The sequence below is a fragment of the Opisthocomus hoazin genome, chromosome 3 (assembly GCF_030867145.1).
Source record: "Opisthocomus hoazin isolate bOpiHoa1 chromosome 3, bOpiHoa1.hap1, whole genome shotgun sequence".
In the NCBI taxonomy this organism is placed as follows: Eukaryota; Metazoa; Chordata; class Aves; order Opisthocomiformes; family Opisthocomidae; genus Opisthocomus; species Opisthocomus hoazin.
The window spans coordinates 37,276,081-37,300,725 of NC_134416.1; the positions used below are offsets into that span (position 1 = coordinate 37,276,081).

The window sequence follows — 24,645 nt, forward strand, 5'->3', positions numbered from 1 at the left end:
TTCTGGAGCTATTATTTTTAAAAGGAAGTCACATTTTATCTTTTAATTTTTAACAGAGCCTAACCTTCAGGAAGTTACATTTGCTAAGGTGAAAATTAGTTTGCCCTCCATTAACAAAATGTTAACCCAAAAGGGTTAACCCAAAAGGGTTAATGTGAGTCTTAAATCCCAAAGTTTTAAAATCAAATTATACCATACCTTGAAAGCTAATTATACAAAAGCATACAAAAAGAAAACATCAGAGTATTATTACAGTATCTCTCTATATATAATATGTGCAAAATTTAATATACAGGCTTCTCGTTACTCATCCATTTTTTTTCTAAAAATAATGTAAACCTTAACTTATTTAAACCAGTATAAGTAGTTTGATGTTACTCCTGGGAAACAAAGATTGTCGGTACAAGAACCTCCATAGCTTGGAGGACAAGCAGAACATGGGACTCCTACTTTATATGGTGCTTCTCCAATCCAGTTCCCTCTGAAAATAAAAAAAGAAAAAGAATGCTTAGTAATTTCAGAGAGAAAGAAAAAAAATTATTAAATCATGCTTGTTTTGTATGATTAAAGTTAATGTCTTCAGTGATATCCTATAAATGTCTTGTTACTGAAAATATACATTAATGTACAGGTTACTGACAAACATTGATCTACCAGCTCCCCAAAACCAGCAGGAGAATGACGACATCACCACAGGCCAGTGGTCCATTTCATAACCTTTACTGTCTGTGGGGAAGTCCCAGTGCTCTTGCTTTTGCTACAGCCAAGTGATTTTTGATCCTCTGAGCCTGGGACAGAGTATTATTCACCAGAGGGCTACATTTAGGAGAAATCAGCAACATAAGCATTACTGCAAGGTTTTCTTTGAACACTGTTTTGTCTGACAGTTATCTTAAAAGCTTGGGTTTGGAAGGTGGAAAAATGACCTAAGGGAAGACTTATTTTAAGTTGCACTGCCCTGGGTGTGAAGCTCTGAGGCTGAATTCGTGGTTAGAGAAAAGGGAAGATGAAAACTATTGGCACCAGTAATGTATTAAAAAAAAACCCATATTTGGGCATTTGTAGGGCTCTCATAGGTGTTAGTAGGAGGAGAAGAGGGCTCCCATCTGCTGAACAGAGAGCTCTGTAATAGCTCTAGGATAGGAAAGGCGTAAAAGTCTGGAGAGTGATCATGTGAAAAGAGGTAACTCTGAAAGATCTAGGAACATACGAAAAATGCATGCAGACATTTAGGTGCTTATAGAAATGCCAGGCGTTTAGAGATTCATGTAACACTTGTGATGTAGGCAGAAAGAAAGTTAAAATTAGATCTTTATTTAAATGTTATGTCTCACCAAGCAGAGAACTTTCCTCTAGTTTGCATGTGACATGGTATAGCAGTGAGTAATGCAATTATTTATGAAACATTTTCTCATCCCCCACCTCCCAGCCAATAACATTGGATCAAAAGCCCTGGTCTGGGCTGTGCCTTGGAAGAAAGTAGGAATCTTTCAAATAATTTGCTCATTCCTACTTTTCTTCCAAATGGGTAAAGCAGACTGAGTGCTCAGGAAATACATTTAGTTTGATAACAGATATGGAAATCCAGAGTTTGCTGAAAGCTGATTTCTGCTTCATTTGCTATGCAACGCATAGCTGATATGTGTGAGTCCGTCAGATAACCAGGTGCAGGGTCTTTCTAACTTTATAATTATCCTCCTTAACTTTTTTTTTTCCTGATTTCAGAACCATAGATATTTTTCAGCATTACAGCATGGTATCAATTAAAATTATTGGAGTTCTAAATCCTAAATATTTGCCAAATTCCAATCTTAATAATTTGGATTGGGACCGTAATATTTGCTCCCTTCTTCTTTAGAGGAGTTTCTGATGTGCCAGTAACTCAGAAGGACACAGCGTTTATTGACCGGTAAAGACACTTCTGCATGTGTGCCCAAGGACTCTAAGCCCAATGCCCTTAACTCAACTTAGTTCTCAGGAGTATAAACTTAAGCCAGGTAAGACCACTCAATGTGATTGGCCAAGAAGGCCAATGGCATCCTGGGATGCATTAGGAGGAGTGTGGCCAGCAGCTCGAGGGAGGTTCTCCTTCCCCTCTTCACTGCCCTGGTGAGGCCTCATCTGGAGTACGCTGTCCCGTTCTGGGCTCCCCCTTTCAAGAAAGATGAGGAGCTACTGGAGAGAGTCCAGTGGAGGGCTAAGAGGATGGTGAGGGGACTGGAGCATCTCTCCTACAAGGAAAGGCTGAGGGAGCTGGGCTTGTTCAGCCTGAAGAAGAGAAGGCTGCGAGGGGACCTAATATATGCTTATAAACATTTCAAGGGCGGGTGTCAGGAGGACGGGGCCAGACTCTTTTCAGTAGTGCCCAGCGACAGGACAAGGGGCAATGGGCACAAACTGAAGCACAGGAAGTTCCGTCTGAACATGGGGAAGAACTTCTTCCCTCTGAGGGTGATGGAGCACTGGAACAGGCTGCCCAGGGACGTTGTGGAGTCTCCTTCTCTGGAGATACTCAAGACCCGCCTGGACAAGGTCCTGTGCAGCCTGCTGTAGGTGACCCTGCTTTGGCAGGAGGGTTGGACTAGATTACCCACAGAGGTCCCTTCCAACCCCTACCATTCTGTGATTCTGTGATTTCTATGACTGTGCAAGAAGTAGACATGAAAATCCCAATTCCACCACAGGTGAATCAAAGGTCTACTCAAAATCTTATCCAGAGGTGAAGCTTGTAATGCCAGGGTTCGGTTTACTGTTTGAGAAACACTGGGATTTTTAGACTGAGAAAATACAAAATGTCATTAATACTTTGTTAGCTGATACACAAACAGTGCATCAGTTTTCAATAATGCCTAATGTACAAAATCATTCTTTTCCTATATATGAATGTGAGAGAAGTATTATAGAAAGACTGCAATTTTTAACAGTTTTTTCAAATATAAAAAATAGAATTTGGGTTTCTTTTATAAACTTTGATTTCACCTTGCCCATGTTGTGGAGCTCAATGTCAGATACAGGATTTGCTGCATGATACCCCTCACACTCATTTCTTACCACCCTTTTCTAGTAGATATTAAAGACAAAAGGACAGAGAAATCTCCTTGATTTCCAAAGGTGGGGTTTTTTTCCAAGTCAGTTTTCTTACTAAATCCTATCTTTTTTTAAAGTTGCAAAATCTTTAAAAATTCTTTTAGTCATGTAACAGCTAGAATAATGACATATTGTTGCATATTCTATATCACAAATGGATCTGTGCCACTGAGAGTTTATGGAAAACATGCTCACTTAATTACACTTAGATTACTATGGAGAACTATGGTTTTGTCTAATATTATACAGTCAGAGAAACCAGCCATTCACACTGTCCATGCTGCTTTTGAAGCACTCGTCCAAACCAGACGCCAAATTGAAGCTCTCCCAGAGCCACAATTTATTGATTCATTCTACACCCAGATGTAAGGTTGGGATGATATCTAGGAGACGCTGGGATAAAATTAATTAATTTCTTCATTTTGACCTAACACAGATGTCTACATGATACAGGGCCACCTGTGGGTGCCTATGACCTATACTTTGAAGGACCCTGACATGGGAGACAAGATGAGATTTGTAGATGCTGAGCTTAGGTAGATGGACTTCATAGGAAACCTATGCTGCGGATGCCATTATGCAGCATGGTCATAAGCAAAGGCATCCTCTGAGGAACAACATGTCTTCACAGTAATCACGGGCCTGACCTACAGTGGAATTTCTTACCTGAGGAAGTCTAGCTCACCACAAGTATATACAACAGAGTGAAAAAATAAAGAACTGAAGGTGGAGTCAGTACGAAGAAGGAAGACAAAAAGAATTATAACAATAACGACAATAACAGAAAATAAGTTTTTGGTTTTGTTCCATACACATCAAGCTATTTCCTTTTCTTCCGTGTATATCAAAGTCATGCATTTGCTCTATGTTCATATGTAAAGTTAGAATGAAGGAGCAGCTCACAGAACAAGCACAAATAGAGGTCAAGCTGCAGAGAAAGGTCTAATCAGTCCTATGAGAGGACCCAAGCATGCATGAAGTATAAAAATAAACAACATTAAAAAAAAGCAACTCACTTTGGGGCATAGTTGCATACCAAGTAAACAGCTCGTCGCCAAACAGATCCCCAGACGTTCATATTGTGGCATGTGTGGATTGCGCAGCCTATACGATTGGAAGTGGCCCAAACCATCTGAATAAATATTTATTATTGGTGAAGTCCAAATTGAAAAGAAATATATATATATACACATTTATTTGAGAGAGAGAGAGCTATAAATACATCACAGAAAAGTCCAGCTTTGGACGGTAGATTTTTAATAGAAGGGTGTAATTTATATAACCTGTGTGTAATGGGTGCACATGGGTCCATAGCATCGCATAGGGCACCTGGGGTTGCAATCCTGAGGATAAGGGAAAGCATAATCCTTCACCTCATCATACCACGGCTTTACCAGCTGGAGAATAGATCGATACCTGAATTTGTTTAAAAGACAGAAAGAAAAATACACCATTGTAGATTTAGGTATTTTGGAATTTTCTGCTGATAATCACTCTGATGCAAGTCACCTAAATACACATTTCTGCATGCATCACTATGAGCACAGTATTAAGCAATAATACTCTTAAGACAAATTAACATGGATGGATATGAATTATTGCTCGAATGCTGGATGACGCTTGCATCAGTCTAAGATCTGGATTTCAAAAGCAGTTTGAAGGCTGATAAAATACTCTTTTGTAGGGTATCTGCCTACCTTCCAGTTCTTACAGACAAGTTCTGGCCCAAGAATCTTAGTAAGTAGGAAGGTCCATGGTCCCAAATGCATGTAGCAGCCCAAGCCTCTGCAGATTTGGCAAGAGTTTCATCCCAAACCTGACAAAAAAAAATATCCTTAGCAAAAGAACTGAAAAAACAAATAGCAATCACAGTGCAAGAACACAAGATGCAAGTATGTTAAGTCGCAAATATACTATCATAAGACATCAGATCTGTAACCTAAGCAGAGAGCTCTTGAATTCAGAAAACTATAGGGCAGCACACACAGAATCTAGCAGGATTTTCCCTAATGCTGGACAGAATTCCTGCCCACATCATCAGAGCAAGCCAAGTATTCAGATCTCTCTTTTTTTCTGGAAAAGCCCTTCCCTGAACAGGCGTTCTCCTACCATTTTTCCTTATGTGTTGATGAGATCCATATGTGGAGAGGAGTGAAACATTGGATGGGACTCAGACGGAAGTTAAAGCGAAGGAGAGGCACACAGGGAAGAACAATTCAGCACAGGTATTACACACCCCACAAAACCCCTACCCATTTGAAATAGGATCTCAGCAGTATCTGTAGCCAGAGAGTGTGTGTGGCAGCTTTTCATATTTGAGGCCACAAGGTCAAGAAAAGGGATTCCACACAGGCAAAAACTATGTATAGTTTCCAGGTGCGGTATGAGTCTCATCACTTTATTCTGCATGGGAGGTGACATTGCTCCCTGCCTGGGATAAAAAGATAACAACTCTGTAAGAAGAGATAATTTGACTTCTTACGTTCTCCTCCAATGGTAGCAACATGACAAGTGAAATTAAACAATCTCCTTTGTATGCTTTTCCTGCCCACTTACATGTTTGATTTGTAACTCCACTGTTTTTTCCACAGCAAATAGGGTTGCCTCAGCAATAACAGAGATATCGGCAATAGAACCTGTTGCTTCACTGGAGCTCCAGATAAAGAATATCTCACTGTTATATTACAAGTACACACAAATCCTAGTATATCTTAGTGTTTGAGTGGTACCAAAGTAGGTTCTAGATCCTGGAATTAGATGTGCATTTTGAATACCCCGGGTGCAGTGTTTTGGTGAAGGACAGTTCTAGTGAATTGCAAGTGGAAAGGCAGGAGCAGAATGTGGTAAAATTTCCTACCCAGCCCATTGCAGCTTTTTAAACACGAACCCAAACTCATAAATCCTGAGTAGCTACAAAATAAAGAGTATGCTTCCTGAGGTATGAAGTAAAAGCCAAAGTCAGAAATAAATTTATCGAAGCACATTTTCTGTTCTATGAGCTAATAATGATTTCTAACACTGAATTCATAGTTTTAGTTTTGCAGACCTGCAGAGTGAAAAGACTGACCACAGATCATGGACTAGGACAGTAATTCATGCCCTGACTCCCTCTGGTAGTTTGTGAAATTTCTCTAAGTGAAAAGGACAAAATTTATGAAATTGCTATATAGAATCACAGAAAGTTTTGGGTTGGAAGGGACCCCTACAGGTCATCGTCCAACCCCCCTGCAGCGAGCAGGGACACTGCTAACTAGATCAGGTTGCTCAGAGCCCTGTCCAACCTGGTCTTGAATGTTTCCAGGGATGTGGCCTCCACTGCCTCTCTGGGCAACCCATTCCAGTGTTTCACGACCCTTATTGTAAAGAATTTCTTCCTTATATCCAGCCTAAACCTACCCTGTTTTAGTTTAAAACCATTACCCCTCATCCTGTCACTGCTGTCTCTACTAAAAAGATTGTCTCCATCTTTCCTATAGGCTCCCTTTAAGTACTGAAAGGCTGCAATCGGGTCTCCCCGCAGCCTTCTCTTCTCCAGGCTGAACAAGCCCAGCTCTCTCAGCCTGTCCTCACAGGAGAGGTGCTCCAGCCCTCGGATCATTGAAACAAGCTTTTGCTGATATAGAGTGGGTGAGGTATCTCCTAGATTAAAGCTGAAGAAGTGCAACAGAGATCAATACGAACCCTTAATACAAATGAACTTCCATTCAAATGGAACCACCTTATGGAAAGTAAGACGGATGGTGCTTAAAGCAGAACAGATTTACTTTACACCTGTTCATGAAAAGTCCCAGAACAAAGTGAAAGCAAATTGCCAGTAAAAGGACAAAATAGCAAAGTGTTAGGAAGAAGCATGCTGAGAAAGAATGGTCTTCAAGTCAGGAAATACTTTGACTTCAGCTCTGAGAAATGAAGGGAGTTTCTCAGAGGAGTTAGAAATAAGTCTAGAAGTTGGGAAGATAAGGCTAAGCTGGAGCACTAGAGTACAAGAGAGGGGACCTGGGGCTGCTACGGCACCATCCAAAAGCTAGGAAATGCTCCAGGGTCCAGGAGGAAGGAAACTCTGTACAGACATTTGTTCTGCTTTGTATTTCTGACATTAAGACAAGTAGCTGCATGTGGCCAGCATACAAATAACTCTTTATAATCTCTGTGGTATATCAGTGGTCCCAAAAAGAGGGCTTGAAGAGGGGGCAACAATAGGTACAAGCACAAAAATGTGCCTGGGAAGTGTGCCTGAGAGCGGGGCCACAGCGGGCGTTTGGAGCCTGCCCAGGCCCAGGGGAACAGAGGAGCACATGGATCCAGTGTGTGGGTCCAAACACAGCTGCCTGGTGTGCATCCATAAGGGGCAGCTCCGCCAGGACTGTGACACCCCATAAACACCCTCCTTTGCTGGGATTAATCATGCTTCTGGCACAAGCACTCCCTGCCAGGAGGTTGAACATGAGGTTTGAGTGCTCGCTCCCAAGGGATCTGGCTGCAGTCCCACAATAATTTAAATGTGTACTGTATTTGCACAAATAGCACCAAGCTCCTGATTTCCACCCAGCATACTTTCGCGTACTAAATTGCCTCGCAAAATAGCATGTTAAGTGTTTGAAAGAAATGTGAAGACTGGATTGGGTTTTCACTATTAATGCCCTCTCTAAACTAGGCATGGCCCCTGCCTCAGACAGTGAGAGCATTGCCAGTCTGCTTTCATTTCTCATCAACTTCATTTTCTGACTCTCAAGAATGATTTGCAGCATTTGATTGGTAAAGTTTCAGGGGGTTGTTTCAAACTCGGTTAAAAAGTTTTGAGCTTTGCAGATATTAATTATCATGATATATACTGTGGTCTGCTTTGCATTATCTATTCACTCTTGACCACTCTCTGGACATATGGAATTTTTGGCAAACATGAAAAAAGAGAGAGAAAGAGAGAGAAAATAACCACTGAATTAGAAATAAGGGAGAGGGGAGCATATGCAGCATTTTTAAATTTCCTGAATTCCTTCATTAGCAGGCTGGTGAAATGCCCTTGTACAGAGTCCCCTCCTGTCCTGGGTTCGGCCAGGACAGGGTTAATTTTCACCAGGAGCCAGGGGGGAACACAGCCGGGCGCGCTGACCCCACCTGGTCAAACAGAGCAGGGTGTTCCATACCATGTGCCGTCATGCTGGGTTCCGGTGGGGGGGAGCTGGGCGGGGGGAACTCACTCGCGGCTCGGAAATGCACGCAGGTGGCGGGCGGTGAGAGTTGCTCTGTGGGTTCTGCTATTTTGTTTTGTGTATTCTCCTTATCTGTATCGTTGTTGTTTGCTGTTCTGTTAAACTGCCCTTATCCCGACCCACCAGTTTCTGCCTGTTTCTTTCCATTCTCCTCCGAACCCCAGCGGGGGGAGGGACAGCCACGTGGCGCTTTTGTTGCCGGCCACAGCCAAACTATAACACTCCTGCAATCTAAATCATTTGTATTTCATGGGAGAAGACAAAGTGCTTCACCTTCCTTATTTTATTTTATTTTCCTAGAAGAAAAGATGGTCTCAGTTGCTCTAGCACTAGCTCTAGATCATCTTCACAAGAAAAGGCAAATAACTAAAATAGGCTGAAAGAGAAAAATTATCTCATGGTGACCTAAAATCTTCTAAACTGTAAGACTGTACCATTAGTTCACCCCTTTCAAATGAAGTCTGATCCTGAGTCCACATTTCTATTAATTTGTATCTCAGTTCAGTGCCCTGTTTTGGGCATGTAAGAGAACAGGGCAAAGACATTTAGATCTTTGAACCCGTGAGGCTTCATTGCTGTCCACAGATAAACAGCATATAAAGAAACAGAAAAAATATCCTAAAAAGAGAAACTGAAGTAACTTGAAAGCTGTATGAGGAGAAATTAAAAGGCTCAAGGTAATTAGCAAAGAGTTTTAAAAAACAGTGTAATAAAAATATAAACCCTGAAATTATGGCAAATCCAGTGTTTCTACTAAACATGTTAGAGAAAACTGCCTGACATGAACACAAAAACACAAAACGGAAAAAGAAGAAAGATTTGCATACTCAGTGGGTCAAGATCTGAGGAGGCGACTCATCCTCAAACGCTAATCGTGCAAACTCCCAGTGCCAAACTATGCTCATTCTCTCCCGGGGGATAGTAAATCTTCATTTGCTAGTTCGTTAGTAGTTGGGGAAGGGTCAGCTTCCTTCCACACAGTATAAAGAACCCTCCCTCCCCCCCAAACTCTCCAGATCACTGATTTGGTCCAGCATGGAAACCCTCCCCACTCTCAACTGCATCTAACTGAGGAGCGGTAGAGTTAAAGTGTCTCACCACGCTGCCACTGACAACTTCAAGTGAACGTCCTTTGGCCAATTTATTTTTCTTTCCTCAGCCAAAGATTATTTTCCTAGAAAGCTGTCCGACTGTGCTCTCTGTGCTGCTCCCTGCAAAACAGCTCTTCAAAACTACACTTCATTTGAAAATAGCCAGCACTTCTACCCAGGGAGCTTCAACACCAGAGGCCACTTTATGAGGCTTTATGAGGCAGCTCTTGGGTGTTCCGTGCACTCACACAGCACATGCTGGTTGAGAGTCAGGAATAAAATCTTAGCATTAATAAAGTCAGTGGGAATTTTGCCAGTGAGGTCAGAATTTCACCCAAGATGGTTGGGGTCATTTTATTTCACTCAGTAAACAAATAGTAAGAGAAATTCTGTTATTCCTATAAGGTATAATAAGCAATGGAGTGTAAAACGAAATGTCTTTAACCTTGAATGAAATTTCTTGAAGCCCATAAAGCGAGCTTCTTTCCCCAAGAGAAGCCTTTCAATGCTGTGGGTCACAGTTCCTTCATACCCTCCCTTTCTGTAGCTCTTTCTATATCTGTGTCTCAGGTGTTCTTAGATAATTCATACGTAGAAGGGATGGAGTTGCCCTCCTGTTCTTTTTTGGAACAGCTTTGTTGGAACAGCAGGTGCTGGTCACAACCATCCTCTTGGGTATTAAAATGATGGTGAAGCTGAACAAACATTACGATGAAGAAAAAGAAGAGAAGCAACTACAATATTACAAAGATCTGTCCACAACATTTGTTGAAAAATAATTGGCTGTTCCCTTCCCTGCCCATTGATAGCTATGCTTTAATTTGAGGAATGGTGTACGTAACCATAATTTTATATATATATATATACATAAAACTGTATAACAACTATAATTTGAACTTAGAAACAAAACTGTTCTGCTCATTTTCATTACAGTCAGAGTTGTACTTCTAATATTAATTGTTTAAATGGAGTAGCTTTCTCTCGACACCCTGCTTGACACATGTCTTAGGGGGCAAACACTTTTGCAGAACAGGAGGTAAAGCTGAAAGCAACAAGGTACTTCAGACAGCAACCTCACTATTATATCCGTAAGGAGAAAACATTGAACAAGTGTACACAAAACAAATTAAATGGAGCTCTCTTAATCTGAATCGCTTGTTCTTACTGCAGACTTTCTAAAGGACTAACTTATTACTGCAAACACACTGCTACTCTGGATACATTTACTCTGTGTTAATTTTACTTGAAAAGTAAAATGTTTCATATTCCTAGTTTTAAATGCACTACTGCAACATCTATTAGCACAGCCTGAACTTGCAAACTTTACTGAGAACATCTGTGAATGATGGATATATGAAGTCATGGTTGAATTACAGTGACTAAAACAGAGCAGCGATTCAGAGCAGTGTTCTCAGGGTCCGGAGCCCATCATCGATGCTAATGAAACATCAGGCCTCAGGATTTCGATGGTATCAAGGAACTGTGTCATTTGGGTTCTGTACTTTTAGTAAAGCAGGGGGCATATATTCACTAGAGGCTTTCAGTATGACTAGCTGAAATACTTTATGTCAGACCTTCCTTAAGAACCCTCTGATTTCATGGAGCACCTCTCAGTTTCACTGCACAACAGGTTGGAGTCCTTTTAGTCTGACTTCATAATATTTGTACTGTGTTATTACATAAAGGTTAGGAAACTAAATCTTTTTCATCTGTAAGGTCTGATTCAGGACCTCTGCATATCAGTGAAGCTCATAACATGACTATGTTTTTTCCTCAGATTAATCTGTCTCAGTAACATGTCTCAAACACAGGCACCACAACATTTGTGCCTGCAGCCAGTATTAAAACATTAGGTGCCAAGCCGACTTTGTGAGATGTCAGTTTGCAGCCCACAGGGCTCTGAGCAGCAATCCCTGTCTCTCAGAGTTCAGCTTGCCCATCCAAAGGATGTCAGCACCTGGAGAACATGCTACGTCAGGTCATTTTCTGAGATTTCTCCACAGCTGGAAGAGTGAGAAGCATAATACATAATAGAAGTGCATTTAATGATTATTAATTTCATAACTTGCTGAAATAGGAGGAAAAGCTCAACCTTAGAAGTGGCCATGAATGTCCAATACTTTAGCTTCTTGGTCACATCTGAAGTTTTCTCATTGCTTGAGAGAGAACTTTTTTAACATTTAGCAAAAAGAGAGGAGAGAGAAGGTTTCCTTACCCTCTCAAGGCCTGCTCTCATATTTTGAGTGATGTAAATGAGTTCTGGTATGTTATACATCATCCAAAGTATTGCTAACTAAGTCAAGAAAGGAAATAATTAACGTCTTGGAACCTCACACAGACAGTTGATAGATGCTTTTCTTAAAAACAGACAATCCCTACCCCTGGCAAGAGTAAAAATGTTGTATTCCTAAACTGCTTTTATGTATGCCAGAATATGTTAATGACTTGTTTCCCTTTTCTGCAAGAGGATATCTCCTCACTATTTGAAAAATAAGCAGTATTTCAACATTTCAGCATTTTAAAATGGAAAAAAAAAAAATCTGTCTGCTTTATAAATACCAAAAGGGGCATCCATTTCTATTACATCTCTTCAACACATTGTTAAAGAAAAAAAGAAAGCCAAGTCATAATTTTCACTTTCCATAGTGTTGATACCTATCCTCATATTTATGATCTGATTGGTAAATTATGCAAAACATGCTGTGATTTTTTCCCCCATAGAAAGCAAATACCAGCTTCTTCCAAAGTCATCAGTAAGATCTATTAACACTTTACTGTATTTACTTTCCTTAAGAGTGATGTTACATTGTCTTTCTGTGATGACTCACTACTTCAGAAATAAAGTACATGCAGATAAAATGGTTATTTCAGCTTTCTTACAGGTAGACAAAAAGGACCGATTCAAGCAGTAGAATACCTCCCAAGTAAAACAGATACTTAAACCGGTAATACCTTTAGAGCTAAAAAGCTAACTTGAAAACTAACATTTTAATTGTCCCTACTATAAGTGCCTCACCAGAGAAAGAATGACTGATACGCAGAACTGCACCCCTTCGTAAATTGTTCTTAAAGTTCAGAATGTGGAAAAAGAGGAAGTTAAGATCCATTATTCCTGGCAAATATCAAGAATGAGAAAAAAATATCAACCAATCCTTTGGCAGTCCGGTTCTTCATTACGCAATGTGTGGAGAAAGGAGGGGTATTATTCAGACAGGGATGACCATTTAGCCAAGGATGACTTTCCATGAGAAAGCTGAAATGTTTTTAATTTATTTTTTTCCTGATTTTCAGAGACAAAAACTAATTTGTTTTCAGATTGATCAGATACCTGATGAACTCTCCTCTTCTCTTGAAGTACTCTTAAATGGTTATTACTGGCAACAGGTAGGAAGAATTTCTGATTTAAATGCAAGGGAGCAGAATACACAGCGATACACTGTATTAATGCTTTTCTCATTCTTTGTGGATATCTGTGTGTAAACTGGATGCTTTTAGAAGCACTTAACTTTACAGCCCTCATTGCTGCAAAGAAAAGATGAAAAAAATGTGAGAAGTAGGAGCTCTCCTTCCCTGAGATGGCCAGCAGGCAGATTGCTAGATAGAAGGTATAGGCTAACTGAGGAGTCTGTAAAGATATGTTTTTAACCTGATAGCCTAGGGGGTCTGCTAATGATCGTTTTAAAGCATTCAAGCAATACAGAACTGTGCTTTCATTCTTCTTCTGTCATGATAATCCTTAATCTTTCCCGCCTCAGTTTTATTGCTAGTAGCAAGGAAGCTCCACTCACTTCTGCAAGAGAACATCAGCAGAGCATTGCTCAGAATGTTAAATACCAGCAGCAGCCCTCAGTACTTTACTGTTTGCTTTTGGTTTGCTTTTTTTTTTAAATATGACATACAAGCTAGGATAATATTCTGCATATTTCTCAGTGGTAAACCAAGTACGTTAAGCAAAATATGCACATGCCGGTCACTCACTACCCTCATGCAAATTCCCTGTGTGTCCATCAGGCACGGGCTGCTGCCCACAGTGCCAGGACAGCGGCGGTGTGATGAGCCCCTCAACTGGCTGCCACCAACTGCACAGCGGGCGTGACAAACACCAGGTACAGGTTCCAGCACAAATCCAGAGTGAAAATGTGAAGTATGCTGTTTCAATCACTCTCCTCTTCAACAGCTTCTTTACACAACTGCAGTTATGTGAAAAGACTGCAAATAATAGGATATGAAATTTGAACAGACTTGCGTGGCAACACTGTCCCATTTTGTGGTAACAGAAAGTGGGAATTTGTTTGCCAGTTCTGGCATCTTACTTGTCATTCATATATATTTACTGTGGACTCATGTTAGCGTCTTTAGATTGTTATTTGGCACAAACAAATCCACAGGGGCTCCTACACTCCTCGGAAAGGTGGCCAGTAGGACCTTCTTTTAGCAGTGATCAGTCAAAAAATTTACCTTTCTACCTCAGACTTCTGATTTTATTTTCTTCCACTAGCCCTGTGCTGCTTCTTTTTTGCTCAGCTGAAGATCAGAAGCTCTTACTTCCAGAATGGCAGCAAGTGGGAAAGAAGAAAACCTCAATTCAAGTGATTTCTTCCTGTGAGAAAAACATTGGGAAGCTGAGGGATGAAATCTGACTTCTCCAGCCCATCTGTGCAGCTGCACTCAACAGCTGTTGGTGCAAGTCCTGGAGCGGATTAGCAGATGTAGGCTGCTGCCCTCCAACACGCAGGTCTTGTCCACATGGGTCATTCTGCCACGCAGCCTCACACCAGCTGTGCTGCTTGCACGTGCGGTGGCCTTTTCTCAGAAATCCCACAGCAGCATGCAGGGCACGCAGGGGTTCCTTGCACAACTTCTCCACTTCTCTCTCATATAGTCAAACCTGCAGAATTTTCAGGTTCAGAAACTTGCCGTAGGACCCCCCTACAGTGTCGGCTACCCCAAATCTGACACAAAGCTTAATAAAACAACCCACCAGCCCTTCTGCCTGTGTGCTTCTTCAGCAGAGTGACTGAAAAAGCCTCGTCTCTTTGCCTTCGCTTTTCTCAATACATACTGTGTGATGAAAACATATGAGCTCATTGGAATTTATAGACAGATTTGGCAAACTTTATACATTTATTTGGGCTCTGAGATCATTTGGACTCTAGGCTGTCTCTCTCTCTCTAAGAATATGAATACTTTTTGCTCTCAACTGCCACCTGTTAGAAATGTTACTGTGCGTACTGTAATTGGTGCCTACCACATGTGCAAGTCCGTTCCCAAATGCATTAGGTACTAATTAGAAAGTTTACACAGAAAATTGCCAAAGTCTACTCTCTAGAGAAAAAAATCTCGATGAGAATCGCAGTTCTGTACATCATTCTTTTGCAAATAAATAGAGGGTTAATACATCAAGCTGGCTGTCCAATGCTCCACTGCAACTCAAAGTAAAACTGTGCAATGTTTCACAGTCAATTTACTCTTGTATAACCAAACCTCCAAACATCTGATTCACACTTCTGAAAGGCTCAGTATTAGATGCGCTGTCTTATAGTAATCAGGGCATCACCAGACAGATGTCCAAGAAACCTCATTGCCAGAAATTCTTTTCTTATGAAAATTCAAGTCTATATTTTATACAGAAGTTTATATTCCTCGGTGTCTATTTGGTCCAAATTCGACATGCTATCATTTGAAAGTTGATCGCTGCTAACAGTCAATTTGTTTCTTTGTTTCTTCTAAAGGCTGTCTGCATTTCTTTTCATGTTTGGCATCGGGCTTTTAAACAATAAGAAACAAAGAAAATTGGTAGGCTGTCAGATTTAATAACAGTAAGCTTCCCTGACATGCTATTATTTGTTTAGTTTTTGGAAAAGTTAAATATCAGAGCTACATATCTTAAAATATTCAGTGCTTTCCTAACCTACTGCAAGGCATATTTTAGTTGGCAAGAGCTTATCTCAGAAGTGGTAACAAAAAGGAACAAACTTTGTCTAGCCCCATGTCACCCTGACAATTGATCATAAGTCTGAAGAGGAAGGTGTCTGACCTCTATCATTTAAATATGATCAGAGCAATTTGCCTTTTCTCAAAACTTCAAAATGTGTGTGAAAAATGTATGATTTCTTTTGTGGTGTTTTGTTTCTCTTCTATATGAAAAAAATCCACATTTTTTTATGTTGTTACTAACCACTGAAGTTTTTCATTAAAACAAAAAATGTTCTTAATTTCTTTAAAAGTTTTCAGAGAAAACACTTATATTTTCTAAGGAGCTCTAACTGGAAGATATGGCAGCATGACACAAAAGAAAGCACACAGCAGCTTCTTCTTTCTGCAGGATAAAGAATAAGAACAATAGTTCTTTATTCTCAGAAGAAGAAAGCTCAATTTAAGATTTTTTCACTTGGTACAAATTAACAGATACCACTGTACAGATAGAGAAGCAAACCCAGCTCATTCTCAGTCGAGTCAAAAACAGACCTCAAACCCCATCCCCGGGCACCTAAAAATTCATTCATACATGGAGGTCCTTGTGCTGAAGACAGTATTCTGTGTACAAAAAACAAACAAGTGGTTATCCTGGGATTTCCAACGTTTGCTATCTTTCGGTTACATATTTCCACAGACCTGGATAGATTATTCTTCATTTCGGATTTTCTTTTAAGGTACAGGAAGAGGATAAAAATGTTGAGATGTTTAAGGTTACTATCATCTCCATTCATGTATGAAACAAAGTACTGTGTACTTTGGATCAAGATTCTTGTGAAAAATGCCCTGTCTCTGTTTTTAGCCAAGAAGTTCAAGAGGTGCTACATTTAATAATAAAGGAATGTCTAATTCTGAGGGCTCTGGGCAGGCTGCTTTTCTATCTGAGACTTTATTAGGTTGTTGTTTGTTTGCTTAAACTCCTAGAAGGCTTTCTGCTAATACTAAATTTAAATAATGTAAATATTCTTTTCTAAAACTTCACCTAGATGGACGTTTTAAAATTCTTATGCATAAAACATTGGAAAGGAGCTCTTATACCAAAGCAAGTTTAACACAGTCATTCTTTATCACAATATTTATCAACAATAGCATTTTTGAGTAAGTTCTTCAGATTTTTCAAGGAGAGCTTTCCAGAAAACTTCCTTTCTGTTCAACTCTTAAACAGGTCTTCTGTCATTCACTCTGAACATAACCGATGGCTGTTGTACTTCTTACAGCTAGCATCTACTTTGATTTGACCCTAGATGAACACCAGTTTAGCTACCGAGACTGAATGGGGGTTCCTAGCCTTTTGTAGACAAAAGCCTGCCAGAAAAATGGGCAGCATCCGATGAGTAGTATAGTGCTGCATTATTGACAATGGTGCAGTAGGAAATAAATAAGTGGATAAACTCACCTGTGAGGTAAAAAAGAGCTAGGTAACTGTATTGTGCCAAAAATAGCAGAAAGTAAGCTCCACCTCCTCTTGCTCTCTTTCAGCTTACTGTCAGTTGCCATGTTTTTCCTCCACTGCAGGAAAAGGCTGAGTATGCTGCATAATCACTGCTTCCTTTCAAAGTTGTCATGCAGACAGACATCCCTAACTGTAGCCAGGTAAACCACATCACTTCTTTCTGGGGTTTTTTTTCTAATTTTGAGAGGAATGAGAAACCAGAATTCACTAGCCCGTGATCTTCAGACGCTCCTGGTGCTGGGTTATGGCATCAGGCAGAAGTGACATACTCAGTTGACTAAACGGAAACTCAGGTAGTGGGAGGGAGAAACTGGAACCAGTGAACACATTTCACCATTATGCCCCTTCTCATTTGTTCTCACCTCACTTGTGAATTCCCAGTGTAGAGCAAGCTAAAAGCCATGGCAAACTATGATAGGTGGACTACATCGGGGAAGCTCCAAGTTCCTTGATATCTCTCCCCCCAGAAGACTGGAGTGGACTATACTTGGATTTACTTTGTGCTCTGGCATGATGAAAAGCAGATTAAGAACTTTGTACCCTGACTCATCCTCTGATTACTTATTTCAACCTTCACCGTGTATATGGGACTTCAGAGAACAGGGCTATTCAGCGGAAAAAGTAGTCTGCCAGTAATTTCTTGAGTAAATTCTCCATTGCATTGTGGCATTTGTGTCTTTCAGCATGCACAGTTAAAAAGATGGGCCTAATCTGCTTTGACATTTAAGAGTGCTGTTCACTGATTTAACAAAGGAGCTGTAAATGGACTGCAACTGTAATTTGCTCCAGTATGCAGAAGTATTGCAAGACATGTGCATGGAAATTAAGGAAACATTATATGCATGCATGCATCTTAATAAATGCCAAGAAAACTGTAATTAAATATGTAAAAGGTGATGTTTGACATCAAAAAGGAGAGAAATTCTATTGGGCAGTTAAAAAGTGCATATAAAGATTAATTATCTGAGTTTTAGAGGGAAATATTTAGGTTAGACATTTGGAAATTATTTCTGTTCCTAAAGTAAAATATTTGCCAAGAGATGTGAGTGAGACAGCATCACTATATGTGTTCAGGAGTAGACGAGATGAAAACCATATGTATTTAATGCAGAAGGAAGTCTTGCAACAGGGCAGGGATAAACTATATGAATTAAGAGCTCCTATCCAACACGTTAGACATAAATCTTGAAGGAACTAGCCCTGCAATCCTTACTCACAGACATGGATGATTTCAGTGGGACCATGTAGATGAGCCAGGTCAAACAACTCAGGAACAAAACGTCCTCTAAGTTTTAGAATGGTTTGTAAGAAACCACACTGACAACAGCAAAAAACCAGGTAAACAAATTGAGAAGCTTATTTATCAGAAAGGATTTTGAACTGAAGAGAAAACCAAATTAACTCACTTTTTCCATTTCCACATGGAAGACTTTAGGTATTAAATAGGACTTTGAAAAACTTCAAGTAGGCTTTCTTTTTTTTCATTTTGTCTTACCCATCACCTATTGCATATTCACAGAGCATTTTTAAGATCACCTTGATAGCAAGAAAATTTTATCAAGATTTTCAAATCTAGGAGTGAAATAATAATGCAGTCATTTACATTTGTGATTATTAAGTGGGCTATTTTCTTGCTTCTCTGGCCTGAGTTTGTAATATATCTGCTGATCTTTGTGGACAGGAATCAAAGTCTCCAAATTCATCACGTCAGCAAAGAGGGTCATTCCTGGGCCATAAAGAGTGCACAGATTTCCCCATGATTCACATGGACTCCCTCAGATGACTACAGAAATTTATTCTGGACCACAATTACTTTTGTTTTGTAACAATAGTTCATTTCCTTTGTCCATTTCATCATGGTCTTTCTTGAGGATTTACTGGAACAGGCTCAGATTCTCCATTCCCTTCCGGCTCCTCTGCCACCAGCTCATGAGAAACTATCTTTATGCCATGTTGCTATGAAATAACTCCTGGGTATCCAAACTAACTCATTTCAGGCTACTCTGGGGATGTTTTATTATTTTGCATCACACAAAATGACATGTTCACCACAGGGCAGATTTTCCCAAATATACAAGTGCATTCATGCAATCACTGAACAAAAAGGAATTGAAACTCTATTAGAAGATCTTCTATACATAAGCAGGATCAAGTTTATCTAGAGCATTTTTCAGCTCTTAAAAAAAGTCTTCACACAGCACTCTACAAATATTCAGCTTCATGTTTTTGAGCATGCAATCCTGCTCCATCTATCATACTTCAGACATGTTACTGCCAGTCTACTAATGACTATGTTGATCAGTACTGGGCTCAGGACTCATCTTTGCAGAACTCCACGCTGCAAGCCAGCCTCTCACACCTTGTCTTTTGGTATGGCTCTTTAACAAGCTATTCAGACCACCTCAGAGAATTCTTAACTAGAACAAATTTTCCCGCTTCGTCTATGGGAATGCCATGGAGGACAGTGTTCAATGCCCATTAAGGCCCAGCTATATCAGATTTACTGCTTCTGCTTGGTGCATGTGAAACTGTAAAGAACATGCCTGTATGTAAGCACCAAGTTTTGCATGCACACGGTGATGTGGGTTGTAACAAAGACCATACGGACTTCTAATAAAATGGCCTCAAGTGGGGACAACTATAGAGAAGATAAAAATAACTTTTGATTCTCATAGGAATAGATATTTCATTAATTAATGTTTTGTGAGCCTAAAGATAGTACCAATGCATACTAAATGACATGTTTTATGAGACTCAAATTTCAGCCGATGAGATACTGCAAATCTTTACTGGCCTACCAAGTAGTTGAGGTGTTCCAGAAAGGCAACACAGGCCTCTGTGGTACAGAAGTAGCATTCAGAGAAAGTAATTTGCTTGTTCACTGAATTCCCCTGTATTTGCAGATGACATACCTTTCACACTAGAAGACAGCTGCAGACAATTCCACACCTCACTTCTGAATCATGAATATATGGAACCTTTCTGCTTTCTCCAGAAAAAGTATGCAAAGCCAAGTGGATGATTTTCCACCCTTTGCCAGGTCTAAAGAATGGTGTTGTCTTTCTTTCTGCAGGTATGCCATCGGCTTTTAGAGCACAAGCAAAGACTGGAGAATGACAGTCTTAGGATGAAAAAGAATGAAGGATATCATGAGAAGACCCCACATTAACAGAAGAGATCACTACTTCTGCACTGTAGGCCTGAAAGTTCTTGTTTCTTTTCTCTTACACTTCCCTTCACACATGCACTGATTCTAGGTTTGTACTTGCAGAAAAACTTCGAAGTGAATTTGTAAGCAATACCAGAACCAAAAGGAGGACTACTTTAAAGCCTGACTCATAAGGTGCTAATAAGAGAAAGATTTCCCAAAGTCTCATGGGAGTAAGACACGCCTGTTTCCTTTGCTAGGTATTGATAACCAAACAACGCCTCCCATCTTGCTTTTGACTCCCCAGCTGTCCACTTACATTGAGGACTGCATAGAACAACAGGCTGGAGCAGCACTCAGACCCACCTCTCCCAAACAGAATTAAAACACTCTCCCAGCTCTGTTACTGTAGTGCTTATCTGAACCTCCCCCACCTAACTTATGTGCATTCAAATCCATTTGTTGAGACCTCTCATCCAAAGGCCTACAGCACACAATATTTCAAGACAGCAGGGGCAGACAGAATGCCCAAGGAATTCAAAGTATCTGTAAGTACACTGAATGTGTGAGAAGCAGACCACATCAGGGGAAGCAGCAGAATGTATCACAGGGAAAAGCAGGAGAAAATGTTGGGTGTGGAGAACTGGAATCACAAGAACCAACCCATTCTGCTAAATCCTAAGCTCTTATCAGTGGAAGAGAAAAAGCAAATGGAACTGTACAGAAGCGAGAATGTGATACAGCCATTCATGAGCAGAACAGAGTTCCTAATAGAACAAAACATAATTTAATATGACTGTGGACAGAAAAAAAGGTAAGAAAACATGTTTTCCTTATGCTTACATCCTTCTTAGTCCTTCTCTACTTCAACAGACTTACAAGAGGTTTCCACAATCTACTGCATCCATAAGTAATTCCAGCTCTCTGACACGCGACATCCTTTTAGTCATTGTCAGGGGAAATGGGAAAGGCCACTTTCGTCACTACCGCTGTGCTTTTCCACAGTGTTCAAGACAGGAACACACACTCCATAACATTCTTTCAGCACAGTGTACGTTGTCTGCTGGTAATGACAATGTGTTTGCTATCTTGTTTATGAAAGTAAGTATTGAGTGACATAACACCTTTTATACATAACAGTGGCAATCTTATGTCCCCGTAAGACACAACAGATGCTGTGCCATACACTGAAACTATACAGAGACTAAAGAACGGACTAGGCAAGTTTAAATGGGCATTAATGATACAGTGGTCCCCAGTCCTGGTATGGCTTACACCACGGCATCTTCAAGACCTTCCTACCAAAGCCTTTCTGTAGCCACAGAGGTAAAAATTTGACGATGATAAACTTGTTGAAGTTGGTAAATAGATGATGCCATAGCTAAAAAACAGACAGCAGACCAAGGTATGTGTGATGTTGTTCACTGTGCTTTTTTTGCTCTGTAAAGCTACGTGGGACACACACAGACTGACTAAATTCTGAAAGAGAATTGAGGGCAAAGGAGTTGGCCACCACTTGGGGATCCAAGTTCAAGTTGCATTCTGGATCATTACCTACGTAGCCTGAGGTGCTGCTCTGAACTCTGCAGCATAAAGTCACAAAGTACTTTCAGATTGGAAAACCAAACGTAAAAGAAAGCCTCAGACCTTGCCCTTGAGACTACTGATGGGGTTGATGCTGACAGGGACACAGGTACATCCTACGGCTAGTTGGTGCTGGTAAAAGCAATAATAAGAAAGGCAAGTAAAAGAATAGCATATAAGCTGTAAAGAGCATGGCTGCAGCCTTAATTTTGTGTCAAAGCTTGCACAGCACCATTGCAGAGCAAAACTGCAGCAGAACACCCAATATAGGTAAAATCTTGGCAGTTTATGCATAGGAGTGCATTAAAATAGATGTAATCAGGGAAGACTGCCTTCTCTTTTGAAGTTTCTTTTTACTGCACAGGCAAAGAACACCGCACTTACAAAACTCTTGGGAATATGACAGGGTGCTGGCTTCACTTAAGCAAACTGCAGGAGAACATTTCTAAAACACACAAGCCAAGGAAGGGCATGGTAGGCTGCCATTCCCTCAGACATTACAACAAAGTTTATTTATGCAGAATCAAAGGAAACATCAGTGGAGAGCACAGCAATGAAAATGATGACTGAGCCTGACTTCTGACCTCTCTGTTTTTTCTGTCTCTGACCTTTCTACTTAACCAGACTTCAAACTCAGCCTATGGTATGGCAACAGGCCTTCACCCTGAAACATTTTGAGTGCCCTCAGCATTTTGAGGTGCTGCTGGGATGTGTTAAGTGGATCATATGATCAAATCCAGATTTAGGTAACATCTGTGATAGAAAGATGTCCAAATTGTTAGTCATTAGCTTCTAAAAAGGAGGAGTTGTTACTACTATTATCCCTTTCTTGTCAAGCTTGTGGTGTCCTGTTTCTCAAATTTGTTAACCGTCTATTCTCATATGAGAAACTGTGTGACTTTAGGCAGATATTATGGTGCTGACACAACTTCTCTGTGCTTTCAAAACAGCGTGAATAGCTTACTTAGAATGTAAAAAAATGTTTTCTTGACCAATCTGTGCTTAACATTACAGGTCCACAGTATGTATGCATTCAAAGTTGGAACACAAAATAGGAAACACGCTGCTTTAGCTAGTAGTGCCAACTATGAAATCACAGTGAATGAATAACATCTATCATACCTGCAGGAACAGAGAATTCATGTAATGAGTATTTGACAACAAGGGGAAAAGGTGCCTGCCACAAACATAACATTTTGAGCACACTGAAATGCTACAGACTGGATAAACATTTAAAAGTAGTGTTGTATTTGATGGAAAAATAAAAGTATGATGTGCACACAAACAATATGCAGTAAGTAAAACACGTGAGCATGAGACAAACAGTGCTTCAGAAGAATTACTTTGCAAACACAGTTTTACCACATTGTCTCTGAAAGTACTATGTGTGAAAGCAATTAGAAATGTTCATGGGCTACCTTTTCACATACATCAGGGCAATGACTTTCAGTGGACTCCACAAAAGCAATGGGGCTACTCATGGTGAGCATTTTAAACACATGCAGTCGCATGCTGTGATCACATACTATCGTTCAGGCCAACAAGCATTTAACTCATGACTTCACTTGCGTCCCTGAAGCTTCATTGGGACTACTCATGGAAATGAAAATTCAACAGGACAAGTAAAAGTTCAGAGTTCAGTACTCAGTTTTTGCTTGCTTAAGTTAATGCAACTGAAGAAATGTAAGGAAATAACATTTTAGTAAGAAAGAACAGTTTAAAACAATTTGTCTACTTAACTAAACTCTCACAATTTGTTTAAGAAAATGAAATCACTGATTTACAGCTTATTTTACTCTGAAATAAACAAACTTCACTTACCATATATTCCATGTTGGAAGCAGGTGGGAAGACTTTGCCTCTGACTTGATTATGATAATCGAGAATGGCAATCATGTCATTCTGCGAAATGTAGCGCTTCCGCCTGGCTTTGGGAATTTTTGCAGAGTCCAGATGAGCTGCCAAAGCTGTCTCAATGTCAGTGAAATTGTTGTTTGACAGGAGCAGGTTAGTGGAGTTGGGTAACACTAATGCACTTGTTTCACAGAGAATGGAAAATAAGAAAGCACAACTGATTGCAGCGATTACTGTCATTTTGGGGCCCAGGGAGAAAGACAGGCCACAGAGGTACTCTGCTTTAAGTCAGGGCAGCAGAAAACAGATCTGTAGAAGAGAAGATGTCAAAGATGTGATTCTGTACATCTGAGTAGCAAGACCAAGTGAACTGGCAGGCTGTGACCAGAAAAATGATTGTCTGTCAGCCCAATCATAAAAACAGTCCACTCAGAACACGTGTTCCTGAACAATTTTCAATAACTGTATTTTCACGAAGAGTCAATGTGTCCTTACCACAAACACACCAAACGACGTAGCATTATACCATGAATTGCGTGTTCAGAGCTAGCAGTACTCCTGAAATAGTGACACTGTATCACACCAGATCAGTCCATAAACCACACTATAAATCTTAAATGGGGAGACTGCAAGAAACCTCACAGAATGTTTTCCACTGAAAATGAAAAATACACCCTAGGCTATGTCTATCCCATACACACGGATTGTTTTGACACAGTGTGGCACAGACAAACTAGTAGGCTAAAGACAACATACAAAGCACAAAAGCAGGACATCTTAGAAACAGCATTCAAATCTTAATTCAGCAAAACGTGATGAGCATTGATAAAACCGCATGCAAAGCAAATCTCTTGAGCTGAATGGCTTACCTCTGGATAATACCAAGGGAAAAATTAAAAACAGAGCCTATTGTTTTCCCAGTATATATAGCACTCTCCTATATGATGACATGAACCTTTTGTGAAGGGGCGTCTCTTATTACAAACCCCCAAAAGAACAGGACTCTGCTGGTTCTGAAGCTCCTGGCCGCAGGAGCTGCTCACAGCTTTTATACGTTACAGCCCGTGGGAGGCAGAGGGGCAGCCGCTCGGGAGGTCCCGGCTCGGGCAGGAGAGGAGGAGTTTCGCGAGCACGCAGCCGGGATTGGGTGGCACCCCCGGGGGTCGCTGCTTTGGGCGTTCGGTCACACCCCCGGCTGCCACAGCGGGAAGAGGCAACGTGCGAGACTCCCTCTCGGTACTT

The 24,645-nt window shown here is 40.5% G+C and overlaps 1 protein-coding gene across 1 annotated transcript; it reads right to left on the bottom strand.

Moving 5' to 3' along the window:
- Window positions 1-209: 209 nt before the first annotated feature.
- Window positions 210-24,357, bottom strand: PI15 (peptidase inhibitor 15). The gene is made up of 6 exons (XM_009940516.2): window positions 24,273-24,357; window positions 23,371-23,712; window positions 4,785-4,903; window positions 4,371-4,503; window positions 4,104-4,219; window positions 210-481 (listed from the first exon to the last, which is right to left on the bottom strand). Exons 2-6 carry the CDS (start codon window positions 23,641-23,643, stop codon window positions 346-348), a joined length of 777 nt encoding a protein of 258 aa, XP_009938818.1. The 5' UTR covers window positions 23,644-23,712; window positions 24,273-24,357; the 3' UTR covers window positions 210-345.
- Window positions 24,358-24,645: the final 288 nt, after the last annotated feature.